The sequence below is a fragment of the Xenopus tropicalis genome, chromosome 5 (genome assembly GCF_000004195.4).
Source record: "Xenopus tropicalis strain Nigerian chromosome 5, UCB_Xtro_10.0, whole genome shotgun sequence".
NCBI lineage: Eukaryota > Metazoa > Chordata > Amphibia > Anura > Pipidae > Xenopus > Xenopus tropicalis.
This window is the reverse complement of record NC_030681.2, coordinates 23,817,057-23,842,509: the sequence shown is the minus strand read 5'-3', so window position 1 is coordinate 23,842,509 and position 25,453 is coordinate 23,817,057. Positions and strand designations below refer to the sequence as shown.

General features: G+C 39.0%; 1 protein-coding gene across 1 annotated transcript in view; it reads right to left on the bottom strand.

Moving 5' to 3' along the window:
- The window catches only part of acyp2 (acylphosphatase 2, muscle type), a 52,884-nt gene continuing 27,431 nt past the window's right edge, over positions 1 to 25,453 (bottom strand). Inside the window, exon 4 of the mRNA NM_001015794.1 lies at positions 1 to 2,430. Within this exon, the coding sequence (NP_001015794.1) occupies positions 2,316 to 2,430 (115 nt within the window). The 3' untranslated portion in view covers positions 1 to 2,315. The remainder of the gene's footprint in view (positions 2,431 to 25,453) is intronic.

Here is a 25,453-nt window from a genome sequence, read left to right as displayed (position 1 = left end):
TCAGTGATGGCACAATTTATTAAAAAAGACATACATGCTAGAAAAACAAAGCAAATAATACAGAGAATTATGTTATTTTTCATTTCCAAGAACCTGGGTAAGAAGTTGACATGCCCCTTTGCCTAGCAGACCTTTAAACTGTATGTCTAAGAATGTGATCATATTTTTCTCAGGCATTTTTGGAATTCATGCTTTCATCTTTGAGCCTTGGATCTTGTTCAGAACCAATCATAAGTCTTTTACTGGTTCAATCTCAGAAAGAAATTATTACTCTGTCCACTTCTTATAATAATGTTAATGTAATTTAAGCAGATTATATCACTTCTACAGATACCAACAACTGGGCTTAGTGACTTACATCAGTTAATTGTCTGGATTCAATGAAAAAAATAAAAAACTAGTTACAGGGTAAATAGGATTTATATTGAATTTGCCTTGTGACTGCATTGAAAATAGTGTTTGGCCCAGTCAAAGATACTGTAAAGAGAAAGGAGGTAGTTCTATAGATAAATTATGCTACTTGTGGCTTTAAAGGACATGTAAACCCTACATTTTCCTATGTATATAAGTTGGCAAATTCTCCCCCACCCAAACCACACTATTTGTATTGCATATATCCCCTCCATCACATTTTTCTAACACAAATAGCAGCAGCCAGGGGCTATTTTCCCTCTTACACATCTAGTGAAATCTACATCTGCAAACAGCATATGTGTGCTGTAAAGGTCATGCAATGAAGAATGCAGGCTTACACAGGCAGAACTTACTTTGATAAAAAAAAGCACTGTAATGATTAAGCAGAGCACAGCAGAGGAGGTTAAAAAAAAACATGTTTCTCCAGCAGAGTGCACAGCTAAAGCAGAATTTCAGCATTGCTATCTCTTCATTGGCTGCTATACTGGAGCATGCGTTTAGTAACATGAGTTGAATAGAATTGAGCATGCTCAGTTAGCCAAGAGCCAAAGTAAATTCCTGAGGGAGGGGAACAAGGGGGTTACAGGAGGGAAAGGAATCCAAAGTTATTAAGGGGATGTTGCAACCTTTCAACAACCAGAGTGGCAGGTATTTAAAGAATTCAAAGAGACTGTTCACTGATTAAATTTTTTTGTGTGGGGTTTGCATGTCCTTTAAAAGCAAGGAGTCACGAGTCACAAAGAGATTAGGTGATTTGTCAAGGGTCAAGTTGTTGTTTCTGGGATTTTGCAAATCAAACAGTCTTGCTTGTAACTCTAATAATGTTTAGGTGGACTTCTTGACCCCCCATCCATGGCTCTAGATGTTTCTGTATGGAGTTTTAATTGCCAAAATATTGTATTCACTGCCTTCTTTTGTTTTATTTTACTGGGGAACAGCAATTTGTGCACCTAATGTAATTTTGTGGTAAGGCTTCCAATGCAAGAGTATGGTTGACTTCAATAAGCTGTAAAGCAGCTATTTTTGCACCATCTCCCCTTTCATCATCTTGACCCATCTGATTCCCCTAGAGTCAGTTGTTGCTATTGGCGTCGTACTAGACCTGCACTTACAGTCTATATGAATGCAAGCTGCACACAGAAAGAAAGTTTTAACATGCTGCATTATTAGAAAAGTAAAATAAACCACAAGGGTTATATTATATATATATATCTGAGGAATAGAGCTGTTTTGTAAATCTGATTAATGATACATACAGTATCCTTGGCTGGTTAGATAATTGCTTTACATACATTTTTAAGTCATGGTGATTTATTTCATATAACAAAGATATTATGGGGCATATTTCCTAAAGGGAGAAAAAATTTGGAGTATTTTCACCAAAAATGAAATTCGCCACAATATCAGCCAAATAAAAAGACGAGTGTTAGCAAATCAACTTCCCATTGTCCAACATTTGCCAGATGGCAGTTGAAATTTAACCAGTTCGAAACATTGAATATTTGCCCATTTAGGAAGGTTACCAGATTCAGGCAGGCGAACTATCAATTGTATGTGGGAAAATACTGAAGTGAATTTTTGCCAAGGATTTACGCCAGCAAAATTTCAGCACAACACGTTTGCAACAGGGTACTTGAGATGTCAAGTAAATATGCAATTTTGTGAAAAGATGTCTAACGTAGTGAAGCAAATTTTGGTGGCTTTAGACAAACCGAAAACTTGCCCTTTATCAAATATGCCCCTACATTTGCTTTGTAGTTATCAGGGATGTCCAATCTGTGTTCTCTCTTAGCATTATATGGCAGCCTAACCAGCTGCTAATGGTTGTTGCTGCTGCTGTAGTGATGCAGAATGGACACCACTGCATTAAATTAAAACATATACTCGTAAGTTTCCCCATTTCAGTATCTGGTGCTGAACCCGTTATACTGGAGCTTAGTGATTTCTTTCTCATCATTAAAGTCGATCCGGTCGATCCTTGAGCTTGGACTGCCCACTCTGCTCAGCCATGCTTTCCTGTAAAGACAGAAGGGGATGCTTTAGCAAAAAGAAAATTATTGCAGTCTGGAGGCTGTGAGTATTAACTTTTGGTTGCTATGGGTAATTGCACTTTTGCACATCTGTGACCCCTGTTGTGCACAGGACCTATCTTCCTGGGGAAGACGGTTCAAGCCTCCTTTATCACTGATAGTGTGCATAGTGCAACTGGATTCAATTCTTTTGGGTTGCTTCCCAAAATTCCATTGTAAGTGTGCAATTCCCTTGCCACAAGTCTGTAGTGGCTATTTAAGCACTATGGGAACACTGGAATTACCACTATATCCAGGGGGGCGGTAATTCCAGGTTTCCGAGCATCAATAGGTGCACTTGAGTACTATTCAGTAGAGCCGACTGTCGGATGCACTGGTGCCCTGCACAACTATGCTGCAGTTCCAGGAGTAGGTTTGGGCAGAAGCATCTTTAATGGATATCTCTACTTGTATATATTGTGTCCATTTTTAGCTTAGGGCACTTGCACTAAGTCATAAATAAGGCTTTTCTCCACTTTCAACCATGGAGCAAGTTGGGTGAGTGAGTCAACCCTGGGAGTAAAGGTATGGAATCCATTATGCGGAAACGCATTACCCAGAAAGCTTCAAATTAAAGGAAGGCCGTCTCCCATAGACTTTTAATCAAATATTTTTTTTTTAAAATGATTTCCTTTTTTCTGTAATAATAATAAATTAGTACCTTGTACTTGATTCCAGCCAATTCTTATTGGAGACAAAGCAGTCCTACTAGGTTTATTTAATGTTTAAATTATTTTTTAGTAGACTTAAGGTATGGGGATCCAAATTACAAAACAACCCGTTATCCGGAAAAGCCTTTGTCCCCAGCATTCTAGTTACACCAACATTGGCTGTTTTTAAAAGGAAATACAGTAAGTGAAACACCCAGGAAATTGGGCTCTGTGGATGACATAATACATTTCCAAACACATTTAATGACAGTTTGACTCAATATCAATTTATACATTTTAAATTAAAACCTCTATATGGTCTGTGCTGCAAACAAACAATGGCAAATCTTATAAAACAGGATTTCCAATACAAGTAAAACAGCTCTGGAACTAGCTATCCATTGTAAAATGAACCACATAATCCTCCTGCTTTTGTTGCAGATGTATTGAAACCTTAAAAAAAATGAAATCATTGAGATGTTATGGGTCACTTTACATTAGTGATTACCAAAGATTAAGTGAGTTTTGGTGGGGGAGGGGGGGTGCTGATCAGGTTCCTTTTTTTAAATGGTACTATATGTATATTAGCCTGATACCTATTAACTTTGAATGTATACCATTTGATATCTTCTAGCAGGTTGGGGAGCAAAGAGGGAATTTTCTGTTTCTGATTGTCCCTCCTAACCAGAAGCTGGGCAGCAGTCAGAAGTAGCAAGGAACAGACGAATACAAGAAAAATGCCTTCTTTTGAAGCAGATATTTCCTAACCCTGTATGGAAACATTAATAGATATTCATATGTAAGAGAATAACAATATTCCTTTCATAGTAAAGAGGCTTGGATGATATCCACAGTTTCCCTTTAACAATGCAGGCTATGAGAGAATAAAGGGTGAAAGGCAAATGGCTGGCTGCAATTCAAAAAAACAACAAAGGGACACTGTAGAATAAGCGTTCATTGATGGAAAGTTTTTGGATGTGTGAGATAAAGTGGGTTTTTGTGATGGTGACTGCCCCCCCAGTAAACATGAAGAAACAGTTACTTTTCCCTTCAGTTGGAATGTGTATTTACGAATATAACTATAATTGAAATCAAATGAATAGCAGTGACACAGTACAAGGTACAGTAGCTATTATTCACCTGACTGATTGTAAAATGAAAATCCTACTTCTTTGGAGTCCCAGGCTCTATAGTGGATGAGTCATTCTGTATTCTTGAAGAGCATTAAATACTAATAGTAGATAACTAGAGTATTATAAACAATGTATTCTGTTATTTCAGCAGCTTAGTAACAATAGGTAAAGCTAAGGCACAGTCCAATTTCAGATAGTGTTCTGGATAGTCAGAAAACCGTCCAGAAATTGATGACCAGATAAAATCAGACATTAGGTCAGTGATCCCCAACCAGTGGCTCGTGAGCAACATGTTGCTCCCCAACCCCTTGGATGTTGGTCCCAGTGGCCTCAAAGCAGGTGCTTATTTTCGAATTCTTGGTTAGGAGGCAAGTTTTGATTGAATTAAAAAAAAACCAGTGTAATTGCCAAACAGAGCCTTCTGTAGACTGCCAGTCAACATAGGGGCTATCAAATAGCCAATTATTGCTCTCAGTGGCACCTCCAGGAACTTTTTTCATGCTTGTGTTGCTCTTCAAAACCTTTTCCATTTGAATGTGGCTCACGGGAATAAATGTTGGGGATCCCAAACAAACAATAACCAAAGCCTGGAAATCAACAGCACTGGATATAAACTCTGTAAAATCCAGGCTAGAGAACATGCTAATTATGGAAAGACTTGCAAGCATTTCAACGGACAATTAAAATCCCACAACAAAATCTGGGCCCCTTGGATGAACATCTCTACAAACCCATATGGCTAACCACATTAGCCTCCAAAAATACCTTTTTCTAACCCTTCTATCTTTATCATTATGGCCCCAACCTTAGGCCTACAGAAATATACCGGCCGATAAAAGAACTATTCACAAGACTTTATCTTCAAGTTATACCCACGTTTCGTTTCTTCTCTCTTTCTTTTCTCCCCCCTTCCCTCCTTACCTTTTTTTTGTTTTTCTATGTCCTCTATTTATATTTCATACCAACCTTGCACCATGGGAAACCCCTAAAGGTGCACCCTTGTACATTGTTATACTACTTGCAAAATAAAAAATATTGAAAATAAAAAGTTGGGGATCCCTGCATTAGGTACTCAAAGTACAATGACTTTAGTGCTGGTGAGGAGACATTATAGTTAGTTAGATAAAGACACATGTTCATCAAGTTCAACTTTTTATGTCTATAAGAACCCTCCCTAACTGCTAGCTGATCCAGAGGAAGGCAAAAAAAACCCTTCTGACGCCTCCCCAATTTTTAGAGAAAGTGATTAATAAACCTGCTTATAGACAGGTGAATCCTTTCTCTTTAAGGCAATCTGTGCCAGCACAAAAGGGCCAAAGGAAATGTTCAGCTCTGCATGCAGGGGTAATTAAACATTCATAAGCTGTTATATTTTCTCAGGATGTTCGGTCAAGCAGTGCCAAGAATAACCGAGATACTGCAGAGATCATGTTCTGCGTTCTGTACAGACTGAAAGAGGTTACTTACAAAAGCTGACTCGCCTGATAATAAAAAGAGGCCAAAAGCATTGCAATGATGACATCTGACACTGATTTACACAATGAGATCACTCCAATCTTCCACTGATTTAGAATATATTGTACATTATTTCTCTCTCTGCAGCTGGAATGGTCCACTCTGCTATCTCGCAACAGGAGGGATAGGAAAAATCCACTTCACTGCCACACCCTGCCTGGGATGGAATTGCTCTGTCTGCAACATTATTTTCATACTAACAACAACTATTGCAATTGCAGTGTGTTCCAGTGTGACATGGGCCCAAATCTAAGGGTTAGATTTATAAAAATGTAAGTTTAGAGCTTAATACATAAAAACTCACCCACGTTCTATTCATGCCTATGGGTTTTTTAGAAGCGTATTTATCAGTGGGTGAAAGTTAGAACTCACCATTTGATAAATATCCTTCTAAAAAGCCCACAGGATTGAATAAAACGTGGGCGAGTTTTTATGTATTAAGCTCTAAACTCATATTTTGATAAATCTGCCCCTAAGCACGTGATGTATAATTTGGCCTCCTTTACAAAAGATGCAAAGAAAAAACTATGTTTTTGTACCCACAATGCAGATATGCAGTTCTTTTGGTGAAATGTTTGCAAACATTTAGCAGGAACTTGTATGTGAATCGTGTGTAAGTTTCTATGGCATGTAAGAAACCAGTGTCATTTATGGTGTAGCAAGACTTGCAGTGCCAGAAACAGTGCTAACACTCTATGGGCCAGATGCAGTTCCATAAGAAAATCATATCTCATGATTTATCTCATGAAAACTCAATAGAGGTCTATGGGGAAATTTGCAATGGGCTTTTCCATCTACTGCGTACGAATTTGCTTCAGGATTTTGAAGAAAGAAGAAGAACAGAATTGTATCTAAACATATTCCTTGCACTTTAGCACCAAGTGCTATTTTGCCTGTACTGCCTCATCTTTTGCATCCCCCTCAAGTGCACCAACAGACAAGGCAAATCTGGAGCAACTGCCATCCTAAATGTGGTGGCCACTTCAGCATTCTCATAGTGGACCACATCAATAGTTGCAACAGACTTGTGCCAAAAAAAGCAACCACAATCTAAAGGTGGCCATACACAGGCAGATTTAAGCTGCATATTTGGGTCCTTTAAACTGATTCAGCTTATCTGCCCACGTATGGGCATCCCTGACGGCCCTACCCAACTGATATTTGGCCTAAAATTGCCCAGATATTGATCAGGCAGGTTTGATTTTCCCTTTTGGATTGGGGACTGCATCGGCTCATTAATGCGGTCCTTACACCAACAGGTCCTATTCTCTTCATTATAATATAATGATCGGATTACTCTGATATCGCCCACCTTAGGTGGGCATTTTGGTGGAAAGATCCACACAATTCACGACCTCGCTAAATGGATCTTATAGTGTATGGCCATATAGACAAGAAGACTCCAAGCGCACCAGACAAGGGGATGTTCGCTTAAAACTCAGTCTTTATTAAGCTTGCACACTTAATCATAGGCGGTGTATGGCCACCTAAAGATGATATTGAATCATCGCGTGTGAGTCCTATCCGAAGGCATGGGCTCCGATGCTCATGCGTCCAAGGGTTTGGTAAGAACCACCAAGTCTTGGCCTAGGGTCAAGCCCAGAGGACTATGACACCCATCCAGGGTGCACAAACACAAAAAAGGTGCTGAAGTGTGTGGGTGCAATGCCATTGATTGCCTTGGAAAGGCTCCAGCTGGTGGCTGGAAAGAAAAAAGGGAAAAAAACTTCCTGCCCGCCTAATGGCTGGGGCAAAGGAAGTGAAGTATGATTAGGCAGAAGGTGCACGTGCGAAGCCCCCGACTAAAAATAAGCCAGCAGCCCTCCCTTATGGGAACACAGCTCCTCTGCTTTCATCAAGCTCCACTTGGCAACCTAAAGGCCAGAGGACCAAGTGTTTTCATTTCGATACTACACTTGATCTTAGGCAAAAGGCCAAGAAGCGATGGCCACCTTAAGATAGGCCGACTGGGCGCCCTAGGCAACTCGGTCCGCCACCTCGCCCCGGTGTGATAGGTCATTGCCCCCACCGCTAATGACAAGCAGCGGGGGCAATGACAAAAGAGGAAGACTAGGAGTAGGCAGGAGAGGCTCCTGCCTGGCGCCTCCTAATGTTGTGCCCTAGGCAGCTGCCTCTTCTTGGATGTAAGGCAATTCTGACTTAAAATTTTAGCTGCAATTTGCACCTGATTTGCTACCACATGCAACTGCAGTCCTTTCGACATATTGGGACTGAAGAGGGCGCAACTTCCAATACTGGAATTGTGGGAAAAAGCAGGGGTGAGGGTAAAAACAACATGTTGATTTGCGTCCAACATGAAAATGAATACTTTGAAATCGTAATTTTTCCATCATTTTTAATGGGTTGCAAAGGTAAAAAAAAATCTTCAAATTGACTAAATAGTTACAATTCTGCCTAGGACAGCCCCTGTTGGCTTCATGACCTCACAAGCTTTTGAATGCTGAAGTTTTACATTAGAGGTTTTCAAGTTTTTTTTTTGCTTTGTAAAGATCGAAAAAATACAAATGTTCATAAATAAACCCCTTAATGTGTGCTAAACTAGGTGCCAAATTAGCTTTTCTTATATATTTCTATGTGATTCAGTTATTCACTCATTTGTATTTTTCTTATAATACAGTCTCCAAGTTGCGTTGGGTTTCTTTTAACGTCACAAATTCAGGCCAGCTTTATACTTATTCACGTACATTTCACAGCCTCGGATGCTATTTATTTTTCTCTCCTATTCCTGGAGTGGGAGTAGATAACAATAGACATTTACTCCTCCGCTCGGATGGAACAATTGACGAGAATTGTGGCACCCACACTGTAATTAACTTATTCCCTTCCCCCTGCTATTGCACAAAGGTGACTGCAAGATTTATCAGGGAATTATGTTAAACCCATTGCTTGTATGAGATTTCATCTCATTCTGAACAAACTGAGCAATTGTATACAGGTATGGGACCTGGGTTTTCTGGATAAGGGGTCATTTGTAATTTGGATCTCCATACCTTAAATCTACTAAAAATCATTTCAACATTAAATAAACCCAATAAGGATACAATATTATATCTTAGTTGAGATCGAGTACAAGGCACTGTTTTAGTTTTACAGAGAGAGAGGAAATCATTTTGAAAAATGTGAATTATTTGCTTAAAATGGGGTCTATGGCCTTCCTGTAATTTGCAGCTTTCTGGTTAACTGGTTTCCAAAAAACAGATTCCATGTCTGTATTTATATTTAAAAACATTCTGTCTAATTCTATGTTAAGGGCCATGAGTGCAGAATAATGCTAGGAACTGTAGGCACCAAATATTGGCCACTCTTATATGGTGACACTAGACATAAATCATAGGAATCATGGAACTTATTTTAGGAAATTGAACTTTTAAAGGGGAACTCCACCCAACACAACTTACGTTTTTTGAAAAATAAACATAATTTCAAGCAACTTTGCAATATACATCAGTTAAAAAATATGCGGCCTTTTCATGATTTTTGATTGCTGACTGTGTTGCATGGGGCTCTTTAACAAATTTTGGTTCTAAAGCCAGAGTTCCCCCTTATATCTCCCGAAATCTTACCCATATCTGACCCATATCTGACCAAGCATATACACTCTAATGGGTTTTGAAGGTTCATTCCACACTAAAAGGCAGCAGAACCTTTTCAATCCATTAAGAGCAAACTTTTGAATTGGAGGCGCACCCTACAGCCACTCTTATGCTTCAGAGGAGATTTGTTTGCATCAGTGCAGTGTGTAACTACGCAGCGCTGGTCCCCCCTGCAAAAAAGTCTTTGGAGGGGCCTGCTCACAAATAAATATTGTTACGCCACTGTATCACTGCATGTGTTCATTATTTTTATATTTGTTTGTATACAGCCACAGCAACAAATTGCTTTATTTTGTTCTCAGTTTAAATAAGGAATGCAACCTCCAGCGGATTGTAAAATGGTTATTACCAGAATCAGTGCTTCTTAATGCTATTTTTGATGCAGTCTTTATAAATTATTCATGTGCTATAGTTTTCTCCTTGTAGATGTATTACACACACACACACAAAAAAACATGAGATTTGTATACTAAATGCATCCTTGTCACCAGTGCAGGAGTGCACCCTACTGGGCTACCCTACTCTCATCTGTTTTAAAGACATATGGACATATAGTAGAAGTATATAGTATCCTTTTTTATAATATTTTTAATGAGTAAAAATAATGGTACAAAGTTCTATTTCATACTACATTGGGTGGAAGAGTGCAGAAAAACTTAACCAGATCGGTCGGTAAGGGGGGACAAAAGGGGGCAGGTAACATCAAAAAGGGGCAGGGCTACTAGACACCAGAATGCTAGAGAGTGGATCAAGGGGAGAAGGAAAGGAAAAGGAAAAGGTAATATTGGGGCAGGTCGTGGGCTTAGGAAGCCAGGCCAGGATCTAAATTAAGGCATATTACAAATTTACCGGCAACTACATTACAATACCAGCCCCAGCCTGTGGGGGGTTTAACTGGCTAGGCCAGTAAAATATTGGCCATATGGCAATCCTATCACAGATCCTGATTGCCTGGAAAGTTTTAATTAATCAATTAGGGTTCCCCAGTTCAAGTTTTTCTTAATGTGCCCCAAATTATTTCTAACAATTACATTTTCACTCATTTCTGACGCATGGGGAGAGAGGATGCAGGAGGAGGAGCCCCAAAAACACGTATGATCCATTATAGATCAAATTTAATTCAGGCACCATTTATTACTAAGCATTGCATACATGATGACGATGATTAAATAAAGGCTATACAACCCCTTTAACAATAAAGGCAGTTTTCAGGTTGCCTTTATAGAGATTGTAAATCATTCACATCAGACCCTGCTCCTGTGATGCTTACAATGTAAGGCTGATGCCACACGTGGCGTTTTTACGCTGCGTATTTTCTAATTTTCTCAGCGGCTGAAAAACGCATGGTGTCATCATCCATAGAAATAACTTAAAAAGACTCAAAGGAAACCACACATTGCGTAAATACGCTAGAAAACGCCTTACCACGGATTTTTCAAGCGTTTGCCGAAATACGCCAGTATTTGCACAGCAAGCTATTCCTATGTATACACAAAGGCAGCTGCCAGACCTAGCGGAAATAAGCAGCTTTTTTACTATTTTGCACTATTAGCACCATGGAAACGGGATTTGCTACGTCACCAGTACTAGGCTGAAAAACGTCATAGTCAGGGGCTGTGTGGCTTGTGCGGCGTTTTTAGGCTGAGAAAATACGCAGTGTAAAAACGCCACGTGTGGCATCAGCCTTAGGACCCTATTACATTCACACACAATGGGAACCAGTTAGCCTCTCTGTGTGGATTGGAATATGAAAGGAAACCAAAGTACCTAGACAGCACCTAGTCTGGAATCAAACCAGCACTGCAAGGCCACAATGCTAACCACATCACAAGCTTAAATATCAGCGGAGCACAAGCTTTATCCATAGAAAGAAACAGGAGGCGACATATTCCCTGAGAATTCATCAGTTTTTTCTGGTATATGTCAGCCACTCCCACAAAGGGATAAAGCCATTCTATAGCTGCTGCAAGGTAGACCCCATAGTTTCTTGATACTTTATTAATAACGGATGGGTTCCCCCGCAGAGGTATGTGTCTAACTGAAAACGTTTACCTACATGCCCACAATTTTCCACAAAGGTGCAGCTCAGCAGCCAATATCCCTTGATGTTTTTGGTTTAAAAATGAGTCTAATGGTGTTTCTAAAATATTCAAGCTAGATTCTGTGTAATACTGTGTAAACAGTAAATAAGGCTACATAGGACCAGCCTGTAAGTTATTGTTTATACCAGGAGTATAAGGATAAAACATTATTCCCTGTATGTAATAAAAGGCATTAAGTTTGCCCAGGAGCAGTAACCCATAGGAACCAATAGGATGTTTTTAAACTCGTGACCAGAAAATTTTACCTGCTTGGTTGCTATGGGTTACTGCTCCTGGGCAAACTTAATGCCTTTTATTACATATGGATAATGTTTTATCCTTATTCTCCTGATATAAACAGTAACTTTAGCAGAGACATTTTAGAAACACAATTTGACTCATTTTTTACATTACATAACCCTGTATGTATTCTCAAGAAATGGAGGACTTCCCACATGAGGACTTGATGCTTTCCTACTCTTCTTGTAGTACCGTTTTTCTTCACTTGTCACAGTGGTCCGCAATAATTGCCTTCCTTGTATGGAAGCCATATAGGGAACACTGGAACCCCATAGGTTTAATTACAGATCTATATAGCTGCTTTGGTGCTGGTATAACTTTACTGTTAAATATAGTAATATAGAGTTCACGTTTCTGAAGCCACTGGGGTGTATAAGCTATTTAGATGGTGTGTTTCTGGAAAGAATTTACAGATGTATGAACAGTTTAAGCAGTCACTGGGGAGTACGAGCTACATTCTAGCACACATTTATGCTCAAATAGCAGATTTTATCATCTGGCCTTGCACCTGCACACACAGACATATGGCACAGCAGGTACCCACTGCCAGGCTTCACAGGCAAGCGATGGGGGGGGGGGGGGGCAGTGTGAGTCGGTATCTCTTATTATAATGTGATCACGTGAACTACGGCTTACAGGGTGTCTCACTATCTCCCATCTAGAAGCCTTTAACAACTCAATACCTACACACACGGCCTAATGGTTTATAGGGAGTGCTTCTTATATATTCTATAGGTGCGCTCTCCCTTTACCAAGGTGGCACATTCATATAGAAACAGTGCAGCTGGATGTGGATCCGTATTCACAGCAGAATCCATATTCATTCTAAACGTGCATTGGCATAGTGTCTGAATTGTGAGCAAGCCATTTTAATGGAAAACTATACCCCAGAATGATTACTTACCAACAGATACTTTATATCATAGTAAGTGGCCTATTAAAGAATCTTACCAAACTAGAATATATATATATTCCAGTAAATACTGCACATTTACATCTATTACCTTGAGCCACAATTTTGTGATGGTCTGTGTGCTCCCTCAGAGATCAGCTGACAGGAAATAATGCTTCTCTAAATGGAACAGGAAGTAGTGTGGTAATAAAAGACAGAACGCTGTCAATTAATTGGCTGATGTGGCCTAGCATGTTTTGTTTTATGCAATATATTTTTATAGAGACCTAAATTGTTTGGGGGTATAATTTTCCTTTCACAAATGATTCAGGGTTCGACTGATTCCCAAAATAGTAGATTTGGTGCTTCCTTAACTTTAATCTAACAGCTGTGCAGTCCAATCTCACAGGCCCACCTCTTGCTTCTAGTTCGAGCTACAGTACCTGCATGCCATTGTTAGTCCTATTCTTTATATAGCGGCAAGATATTACCCAAGCACTTTACAGGAAATGTTTTATCATGAGCCCCCTATAATTCAGTTCAGCTGCCAGAGATCTACACACACTGTGGCAATTACCAGTATGTTTTTGGACTGTAAGAAGAAACCAGGGCATCCAGCAGAAACCCATGCAATTACAGGGAAAGCATATAAACCCTATACAGATGGTGCCCTGGTTAGAAACACACCCCAGACACCAGCAAGCCAGCAATGGTAATCCTTGTGCAACAACTGGATTTCATAAAAGACAAACTCTATACAGATTCCTAGTATTAGGATTACGGATGTGTGCATTAAAATATGGCTGTTGGTCTTGGGGATCTCTTTCCTATATAAGCTAATGGTGGGGGAGGATCAGCCTGTAAGACCAATGCTTGGGTCAGGACATTTTTTATGTTCTGGTCTAGAGTCATAACTAGCAAGCTAGGAATGTTTCCATAACATTGGATGTACAGTTAGCTACTGAAAGATAAACATATAATCATGAGAAAGGAAAAGAAATGATAACAGGAAGTAGGTCACCGTGGATCTGCAGCTTATCCTTCTGCGGGTTCCTTTAAAGGAACAATCTTGATTGATAGCACACAATTCTGGTTTCCAAAGCTTTAGACCTTATATTGAAACCTGGGATTCACGTGCAAAAAAACAATGGTAGTTGTAGTTATTACAGGAGTCTACCCTGTTATACAAGGGCAATGAAAAGTCACAAATAATGTAATTACATTTGTAATGTTTGCTGCAGATCTAGGACCTGTAATGTTTACTGCAAGTAGTAAATCAATTCTATTCTTCTACCAGCCATGGAATCACCATGAGTGCAAGGAGAGGAAATTTAGTCATCGTTCTCTGCTGCTGTGCAAATGACTGACGTTTCACCAGAGTTAATCCCTGATATATTAGTCTATATAAGAAACACCATAAGTGTCATGCAGGAAAGAGAGACAGATTTTACAGGCACTTTAGAAGCTTCTCTTCTGCAATTAATATCTCCTTGTAGACAGCATAAACCACAGAGTAGAGCCCTCAGATTGTTCTCTTGTTTTTCCAAGTGGTCTCAGCACACCTAGAGCAAAATGGGTTGTTGTGATGCTTCTGAGTAAAATGATATTTGTTCTGGAACAATATAGCATACTGCCCTGTATCCCTAGTATGTAGATTTTACATTTGCAAAAGACACCTAAGGCTTACAGGCTGTAGTTCTTTCCCATTTAGTAATGGCCTATTACAAGAATGGAAAGCAGCTCATACCTCAGGGAATGTGGCTAAGAGAGTAAGCCAAGTATGGGCAGGTGGGAAAGGATCTTGTTTATTTGAGCCTCATTATGTCATAAATGCGGGCATTCTTTAGCTAATCCTTGGACTTTTAAATAAAGGTTACCTGGACACTAAGCAACGTGTTAGTTAACACATACTCTTAATTCTAGTCATATTTTCTGTATCCACTGATTTATTCTAACATACAAAAACTGATCTTTTTTTTCCCTAGGTTAGCTGCATGAATCCCCATGAGCAGTAGTCTCATGCAAGCAAAGTTTTGACTCTCCGAAAAATAGGGGTTTTACACACTTCAACAACTAAATGAAGGTTCTAGGTTCAGTACCAATCTCTCTAGCTCAGAGTCTTTTAAACTTATTCTGCTCAAGCCTGCTTATAATCCTTTTCGGTTTCTCAACCACCCCCATGGTCTGATCCATTTTGAACATTTATGTTTGTGTGTGTATATTTATATTATATATATATATATATTATATATATATCAGTCCTGATGGTGTCTGCACTCCAAGGCTTTTAGTATTCTGTGGGGTGCACAGCCAAAATCTGAGTATTTAGCATGAAATAATCCATGGCCGGCACACCCTTAAAATTCAAAAAAATTTTTATTGAAAACTCATTGTTTAAAAACCAACGTTTCGGTCCTCATTAGGACCTTTATCAAGGTATATATATATATATATAAGAGAGAGAAAATGTGTTGCTGCAAATGCAAATAAATTGTAAATTGGCCTGTCTAAGGATCCTTCTGTAGTAGCACCACCATCTTGCATTGTCTTCTCAGTGATTTTGTAGTGTAGACTTGCGCATACACGATATAAAATGTGTTGTTTTTTTACAGAAAATACATCCATCCATATCAGCACAGCCAAGACAAAATATAGTCATCAAGCTGTCACTCTTTCTACAGGGCATGGAATGTACAGAGAATGGTTATGGAGGTGGTGGTGCAACTTGGCTTGCCATTTACATGTAGGTTTACCTCCTGCGTGCTTAATAATCATACGTGTAGCGTAATGTTCAGCTGCTTGAGCAGTAGGAAATAACTGAGATGTACAGTCAGAATGTAACTGAGAAGGAAAAGGGGAATTGTGGATAGGTTAAAGGGGGGGGGAATAGAAACAGAAATCAGGGTAAGAAGGTATAGGATGGGAAGGGGTGACCTGGCATGAAGGGTAAGGAGAGGACTAAAGAGAAAAGGGCTGTGATTTTAGTTATGTGCTGATTTACATTAGAAATCCCTGTTAAGACAGAACCTCCAAGCCAGGGGAACCCCAGAGAAGCACCAATCTGGGGGGAAAGAAACTTAATCAGATTATAGTAGCGGTTAGTGTGCCCTTGTGCTTTAGAACAGCATGGAGTGTTATGGAAACACAATCCTATGAGGGTACTTCAGTTATGTAAGATATTATGGTCTTTACAAAATGATTAGGATTTTATTTTCCTTAAAAGTTGCTTGTGGCTGGTTACTTGGACTCCATGCTCCCTTAAAGAGGGAGTAGTGTTTTGCCTTGCCTACAGGGCATGCCCCACCGTTCAGAAACACATTATTCTTGCTTTTTAGTGTGCCCTCTTAGTGTATGTTTCAGATAAAAAAAGTCCAAAACAAATTGCCACACTTAGTCCAGTAACAACAAAATGTACTTAATAATTTGATTAGCTTACTACCGCAATAGAAGTTTTTATTCTTTGAAGCAGATGTCCTAGTTTCTGATATAATGTGTTTGCTATACGCTCTGGTGATATCAGCCATCGGGCCACGGCCAGCCTACTAGACAAGCTACTATTTTCAAAAAACAAACTACAATTTTCAAAAGTGCAAACTTAGTATGGAGGGGAATATGCCTTTTCAAGTTTAGGTTTAAAATATGCAAATTGTATTTTGTAGGAAAAATAAAAAATATATAGTAATATGTTATCTCTGTTCCAGAATTGTGTGGGAAGAAATCTATATATATCCTATACATCTGCACATCCATCTGTTCAGCATACTTAGCTTCTCTTCTCTTCTGCATCACTGTAAAGATACTAGAGATGCTTCTGTAACTTAGTTTTAATTGCCCTTGTATTCATTTGGAATCTTAAATTACAATCTGCTAAAAGTTTGTGTGAGTGTATGCGCATACTATTCACAGCAAGAATATTCTGATCAATGGGATAGCAGTTTAGCAGTTCATTCCTATTTCTCAGTGGCTGACATAGGCACCAAACATTGCCTGGAAGGGTAAGTATTAGGCTCTACGAACAAACAAATCAGTTACTTAGCCCCAGTATTTGCCAGTAAATGGCCTGCGGGTTGGACATTCATTGTGCCTATTTAGCTCTCTAGCCTTTTCCTGGTTCAACAAGACCCTAATTAGGAATCATTTGTGGCAACGGTTGAACTTGTTGGGTTTTCTCCACCTAAACTACAGATTAACTATGTGTTGTATACCAGGGCCTGTATCTGTAGAGTTTCCATATTTGAGAAACAGGGTTTCTCTCCTGGGTGGTCTGACAACTGAGAGTAGGAATTCCAGCTGACAAAAGTGAGGGTTTGCCTGAGTGGTACCACACCTTGGTGGATCCAATTGATGGTTGACTTATTGCTATGAGGTAATGTGAAACATTACTATGAATGGTAAGGTGAAAAGTGAATTATTATGTGCTGCCAGCAACCTGTGTTGTATCAAACAGTTAGAAGTCACAAGAGCAAGTTGTAGAAAAATAACATTTGGTCATATTTAAGAGCTTCTCGCAGGTTTCATTCCTGTCTTTACAGACGGCAGTGTTAGTTTTACCTTGCCTTAATGCAAGTGTCAACGAGAGATTCATTTACAATTTTGTCTGTTGGTTGTTCAAAACCTAATCATGTAGGCACTATCCCCATACTGGAGTTTTACTATTAACAGATTTCCGCAACACAAGGTAACTTGCGTGCCTTTACGGTATAACTTTTTTAACTGTCATAAACATATAATAAAGTATTTACAGTGCATGAGTATTACGTATCTCACATACATTCTTTTCACTAGCACTGGTAGCTTTGGGGTAATGAATTCAAGGATATCAGCCCAAACATCTGGTTTCTTTTAGACTAAGTGAAAAAAGCCAGGCCGATAAGATCAAGAAACGTCAGCCTGTCGAATATTGTATAATACCCACACTGTTGAAAATAGGGGTTTTGCACATTTTATGGCTGATGTTGTTCTTACTTCCCAGTTTTTGGATTTTCTCTAATTAACGCAAGAACATGTGAATTGTTCAATTAGGAGAGTGAGGTGTATTTGAAATCCTATCCTTTATCAAAAGCAGACTAGCCCTAAGGAATCCTGCCTGTGTAAGATAGAAAAATATTAACTTTCAACCTGCATTCCTTCTAGCCAGATTCCTGCCAAACGTCCTCTCCCACGTCCACTTGTTTGATGAAGAACTCATGAAGAAAAATGCAGGTTGTTATTAATTTGTATAAATACCTATGGGAGTCTCTGCGTTCCTCAGATAGTCGTATCTGATGCCAAAATAACATATAAATTGCAACTCTACTGCACTCACTATAAAAATAAGACTGGGAAAGAAAAATCTCAAAATAAAAAAAACTTCTGAATAAAAACAATATATAAATAAAATAATATATGTTATAATATTCTTAGAATCCTAGAGATGTGTTAACAAAACTGTATGATTATAACAGTACTGTATGAATATAAAACCTAAAATGTTATTATAAAGAATTATATAACAAAAGATGAACAACGAGATCTATATCTATATTTTACAATTTCAAGCTATTGTTGGGTGGGTAGTGCAAAAATTATTTGAACTTTTTAGGGCAGAATCATGACTCTCTATCAGGGATCCCCAACCTTTCATATCTGTGAGCAACATTCAAATGGAAAAAGTGTTGGGGAGCAACACAAGTATGAAAAAAGTTCCAGAGGTGCCAAAATAAGGGCTATAATAGGCTATTTTGTATCCCCTATATGGACTGTCAGACAACCAGAGACTCTGTTTGGCAGTACACTGGCTTTTATGCAACCAACACTTGCCTCCAAGCCAGAAATTCAACAAAAATCACCTGCTTTGGGGCCACTGGGAGCAACATCCAAGGGGTTGGTGAGCAACATGTTGCTCCTGAGCCACTGGTTGGGGATCACTGCTCTATATTAACTCTTAGGACAAACAATGCTGTATATTATGATGATTGCTTATGTTATCTAAGGGGTATATTTATCATGCAGTGTAAAAAATGGAGTGAAGCATTACCGGTGATGTTGCCCAGGGCAACCAATCAATTTGCAGAGCAATTCGATTTCAACAGTTAGAAAACCAAAGGAAAGCATCTGATTGGCTGCTATGAGCAACATCAACAGTGATGTTTTACTCCACTTTTTACACAGCATGATAAATATACCCCTTATTGTTAGGTACCTCGGGAGACACCTTCCTACCTTTCCCTGTAGGGGTGCCTAGGGCTCTCTGTGCAGGCGTACCTGTTTGCACACATGCTGACGCTTTCTTGCATCTGGACATGCACCTGTTTTGATGCTCAGCTCCACGTTGTGGCATCAGGGGACACACAGATGTCACCATTGGTGCCAAAATTGAAAATAAAAACATTCTTTTAGTTGGTTACTGTGCCCAAGCCTTTTGATAACATTACCTTGCTGGCTTCTGGCTTTGTGCCTGTTCCTGACCTTGATCCATTGCTGCCTGACCTCAGCTATGCCTTGGCTTGACCCCAGCCTGTACTATTGTTACTGGACCATTCTCTGCTGTGTGTAGGATCCCTGTCAATCCCACAGCAGAAAGTTCCAGGGCCCCAAAAGGGCGTCGGTGAAGACCAGTGTTGGCGGGGCTCTCCTGCTACACTTAAGAGGTTGGTTCCTTTGCTGCCTGGAGGCTTCTAAACTACAGTTTGTAACATTTGAAATTCTAGAATGGCAAATGTTTTATGCTTCTTCTCTATGGCTTGGCTATTCTGAGACTGTGAATAATTCCCCAGACCTCTCTGAGGTGTAGATACTACAGAATTATAGTTTAGGTTTCTGCCAAATACACAAGGTTTGCCTGTATTCTAGCAGGTGAGCACGACCGTGGTGTTTATAGGGTGGCACAATTCATAACACTAAAAAACATGTGTAAAAGACTCTACAATCTAAAAATGCAAAGTATGTGCTCTTCAGCAGGGGGAGGCACTTTACTCCACATTTCTTACTTATTTAATGCTGAAATAGTGTTCAAACCACTGGACACATATTTGGCACAGTTTATAGAACACCTCATTTTATTGCAAACTTAGTTTGCAGTTTAGTTAATAAAAGAAATAAAATTAAATAAAGAGCAACTAAGGTGTCAACTACCTTTTCAACCATTTAAAGGAACAGTAACACCAAAAAATGAAAGAGCTTTAAAGTAATAAAAATATAATGCCCTGTTGCCCTGCACTGGTAAAACTTGTGTGTTTGCTACAGTAACACTACTATAATTTATATAATAAGCTGCTGTGTAGCCACGGGGGCAGCCATTCAAGCTGGAAAAAAGGAGAAAAGGCACAGATTACATAGCAGATAACAAGTTCTGTAGAATACAATAGTGTTTTATCTGTTATCTGCTATGTGCCTGTGCCTTTTCTCCTTTGAATGGCTGCCCCCATGGCTACATAGCAGCTTATTTATATAAATTATAGTAGGGTTTCTGACGTAAACACACAACTTTTACCAGTGCAGGGCAGTAGCACATTATATTTTAGTTACTTTTATACACTTTCATTTTTTGGTGTTACTGTTCCTTTAACGTGTCCATCTAAGATTTAACTCAGGAGGTACCCCCTTCTCTGATCTGCTTCATCACAGGTGGCTTAAAAATTATGCTTGAGTTTCCTATGTGAACCGAATGTCATCACTAAGCCCTGTAACCAGCATTGCTTATGTGCCAACCGTCAGTTTGTGATTCTGTATATTCACCACTGCCTTAGGTGTGCAAGGATGGGGATTGGGCTTTCAGGTGATCATGTCTCTCTACCCTTAAAAAATTATATTCAAAGGGACATTGTGTCTGACAGTTGTAAACTTTAGTTCTTAATAAATAAATATATATATTAGTTATCAATAGGGATACAAATAAAAATGGCATCATTTTCTTACAAACAAGGGTATCTATACGTTTCTTATGCGCACCTATCTTTTTACAGCGTGTTTTTTGCTATGGTGCAACTTACCAAACAACTAGCCAATAGTTTGAATGACAGACTGGAAAAGGAAATCACCTGACCAGAAAGATAAAGAAAAAAAAAATAATATTAAAATGCACTTTCAGGATAATCCTTTCTTGTTGATGAGCACCCTAACCCTCTTAGGGGTAGAAGAAGGCAAAAAAAAAAGGCAAATAATTGTTTCAGAATATCAGTGTCTACATTATACTAAATGTAAACATTAACTTTCTCTTTAAGGCTTGGACAAATAGCTTACGCGTAGCTATTTCACATTGGTATTATTTTCAGTTCTTCCATATATGCTTGTGTCTGACTGTTTAATGTAAACCAATATGGTCTAGTGTTTTCAACGGTTAAGGAGTTAGAACAGATCCTTTTACTTTGAAATCCATTCAAGCCCCCACAGCAAATAGTTTCCAAGTTTAATCCGGAAGCCCCTTGAGTTTAGTCACAGTGGCTCTATTTCCTTTCACACAACAGCTTGGGAAGCACAGAACTTTCCTTCTCTTTTAGGACTATGGGGAGGTATTCATTCAGTCCCTCAAGTGGGAGGGGGCAGAAGCGATACATTGGTCTTGGGAGCACAGTAGAATTGGGTACAGTTAGGGTATTGGTTTTCACAAAGCACTGAAGAATGTAAAGAACTGCTTATATAAATCACATTTAATTTACTATTGGGGGCTGATTTATCAGTAACTGATCACCTGGGTCAGACATTTTATTAGAGATTTGTTTAAAAAACAAAACAAAAAAAACAAGTAGGTTGTAATAACTCTTGTGTTTTTAAAAATATTTTTAACTGCATTTTTTTTTTTTAAAAATGCCATGATTTCTTCTTAACTAATAGCATTTTTTATTTTATCAGTTTTTCAGATTTTTTGAAGAGAAAAACATAACTTAAGACAAAAACATAATTTTTTTCAAAAGTTAATTCTCCGACCCTTAATAAATTAGCCCCTTAGAGAGTAATGTAGTAAAAGAAATATTCACGCTCCCAAAAAATTGCTTCTTGAAACAAATTTAATAGCTTTTGCGAACCTGGAAACTGTATAGTGACTACATCCGCCAGAGTGCGCTGAATGTAAGAAAGCCTCTTTCTGAAAACCTTTTTTTTGCTCTTTCCCTGCTAATAGAGCCTGCATTTGGGTTGGCCAGCGCTAGGCCGCCCATACCAGGAGAGAGCTCTTGTTGCAGTCGGCCATGTTACATATAGGGGCACATTCATCAAAGTACAGTTGAGTCCAAATACAAAAAAATCGTATTTTTTCCAAGTTCAAGAACTGTGCGTATTTTTTTTTTATTAATTTGTGTGACTTTTTCATACTTTGCAACAATTTGTGCAACAAAATAGTACTTGTCGCAACGAGTACGAGAGTTTCGGATTCATTCAAGCTTCGGTATTGTGACTTTCCTTGGGCCAGGTTGGAGCTGCAGAGTGCCATTGAGCCCTATGGGAGACTTTCCTTGGGCCGGGTTGGAGCTGCAGAGTGCCATTGAGTCCTATGGGAGACTTTCCTTGGGACGGGTTGGAGCTGCAGAGTGCCACTGAGCCCTATGGGAGACTTTCCTTGGGTCAGGTTGGAGCTGCAGAGTGCCATTGAGCCCTATGGGAGACTTTCCTTGGGCCAGGTTGGAGTTGCAGAGTGCCATTGAGCCCTATGGGAGACTTTCCTTGGGCCGGGTTGGAGCTGCAGAGTGCCATTGAGTCCTATGGGTGACTTTCCTTGGGCCAGGTTGGAGCTGCAGAGTGCCATTGAGCCCTATGGGTGACTTTCCTTGGGCCGGGTTGGAGCTGCAGAGTGCCATTGAGCCCTATGGGAGACTTTCCTTGGGCCGGGTTGGAGCTGCAGAGTGCCATTGAGTCCTATGGGAGGCTTCCAAAATCCTGCACTTAAGGTTCAAAGTCAAGAAGGTTTTCGCGCCGCTCACGATTGTTCGGATACGAAAATTTTGTGACTATCGCAAACAATCATTTCAATACGAAAATTTCGGATCGTAAGTACTGTGGGAAACCAAGGAGAATACATATTTGTTTGCACGAGAATGCATACACATCATTTTAAGACTATGAATGGAAATATAGAACGTCACAATGGCTTAATGGCTTGCACCAAGACAAAAAAAAAAAAAGAGAAAGAAAATATTTTGCACGCACTATTTTTCCGGAATTATTAAAAAGATATAAATCATTAAAGGCTAGAGAAAATAACAAAATACTCACACCCTTTCTACTTAGAAATTCAGATGACACAATGGTGAATATTTCCTGAAGTGCGTAGGCCGTGGTGAAATAGCCTTTTTCATAGTTCATCAGGAAGAGGAAATGTCTGGGATTCTGATTTTTTAAACAAAGGATTAAACAGACCACACCTATAGAAAGGTCACCAAGCTGGACAATGAAAGAGAACACTTACACATTCCATGATGTTCTAACACTCAGTGCAGACCATTCCAAGAGAACACTGCACAGGAAAAATATTACCAGTGACCCAGAAGGAAAGTTTATTGTGTATGGATAGCTTGCATTCTGTGATCAACAAGCTTCGACAGCAATACCCCAGTCCGTTTATAAGTGTTATGTGAATAACAGTTACTAACCCATCTGATATAAATTAAATACATACTTCAGAAAGACATTGAATAGAATCCAGCACGTAGTACATAAACTCTTCCTAATGCAAGAATAAGTTAAATAAATGATTTCCAGACGTGCGGCTAACGTTTATGCAATCTGCCCGGGATAGGAAACAGCGTCGGTCTAGAGGCCACTTACTTTTTTATTCAGCATATCATATATTGTAGATACTTTAGTACCAGAATTTGGCAGCAGTTTCATAGTTCAGTATAAAAACTGGTTATAGAACTTGCTGAATGCTGGGCACAATGGCTGTTTCTGGCACCACTCATTCAATATGGTTTTCCATAGGGGAAAATTCTAATATATATATAGTACTTCAGGAGAACTTAAGAGAGTGTTCAAGAAGTTGGGCTTTGTGGACCCCTTTCTGCATATGATATTGATTCTGTAATTGTCTACTCCTGAACTGATGGAGTGGGGGCTCGGTTTCTTCTCAATACCTAGTGCATACAAAGGGATCAAGTATGGATGCTTCCTATTGCCACTATTGTTTTTAGCTTTCAAGCTTTTGGCAATAGCAACACTGGAGGAGCCAATATGGGTCACATTTGGCCCTATATTGGAAGTACAGGGTGGATTTATGTCCCATGTTGATTTCCAGATTAATTACTGGACATTGCTATGTATTGCTTTATTCTATACGGCAAGGCACTTTTATGGCCTGAATGGCATTTTGCAGTGGTCTGAATATGTCAGTTTATTTTATTTTGGAGTATATAAATTTGCCCATGTTGCATATAACCAGTCATGTGTTCCTAGATCCTTTTTCACACCTTCCAACATGAGATATGAAACAAAACTGAATCCTGAAGAAGGAGTAAAGCGATTGGGTTCTAATGCAGAAAATATCCACTCACTGTGAGGTTTTTCTTATGTGACTGGAATGCATTGGGAATATGCCAGTTAGAACAAATACATTGGTGTATGCCCTATTTGCTTAGACAATGTATTAGAGCTAACTGCCTTTCAAAAAGAGCTAAAATTTATGTTACGTTTTCATTTTTATGATAGGCCCCCTTTAATTAAATGGAGCTCTGAGACACTCAAAACAATGGATTCAACTGGGCAAGGACACCTGCCATTTACAACCTTTTTCTTATAAAGGTAGGTATGGGACCTGTTATGCAGAATGTTTGGGACCTGGGGTTTTCCGAAAAAGGGATCTCCATAACTTAAGTCTACTAAAAATCATTTCAATATTAAAATAAACCCAATAGGATTGTTTTGGCACCAATAAGGATTAATTATATCTTAGTTGGGATCAAGTACAGGTACTGTTTTATTATTACAGAGAAAAGGGAATCATTTAATCATGAAATAAACCCAATAGGGCTGTTCTGTCCCCAATAAGGGGTAATTATATCTTAGTTGGGATCAAGTACAGGTACTGTTTTATTGTTACAGAGAAAATGGAATCATTTAAACATGAAATAAACCCAATAGGGCTGTTCTGCCCCCAATAAGGGGTAATTATATCTTAGTTGGGATCAAGTACAGGTACTGTTTTATTATTACAGAGAAAAGGGAATCATTTAACCATTAAATAAACCCAATAGGGCTGTTCTGCCCCCAATAAGGGGTAATTATATCTTAGTTGGGATCAAGCACAGGTACTGTTTTATAATTACAGAGAAAAAAAAATCATTTTTTAAAATTTTTAATTATTTGCTTATAATGGAGTCCATTGCAGATGACCTTTCTGTAATTCGGAACTTTCTGGATAACTGGTTTCCGGATAAGGGATCCCATACCTGTAATCAGAAGATATCCTAAACCTGGGGACCCTCGATTGACCAGAGATACGAATAACCAGCTATATATAAGGATAACACAAGAATACAGGAAATTCTATACTACAATGCTATATTGCAGGGTGTACAAGAGCTGTGGGAGTTGAGGACATTCATTGAGTTATACTATATAGGCCTGGGAAACAGGACAAAGCAACCATTAACTGTAACTTTCTTATTGCTTTTCTTTTATTGCTTACTTTAATTTTCTTTGTTTGCTCTGAGACCTATTAAGTTAAAGTCAATGTTATTCCTCTAAGGTCATGGCAAAAACATAATAAATCCTGTTCCGTCCAGCACAACCACATATCACCTCAGACAGCATCAGCACTCCGCTTAAGCCATATCCCCGTATCTGCTTACATTCTTGCAAGTGTTTTGATTCTCAAATTA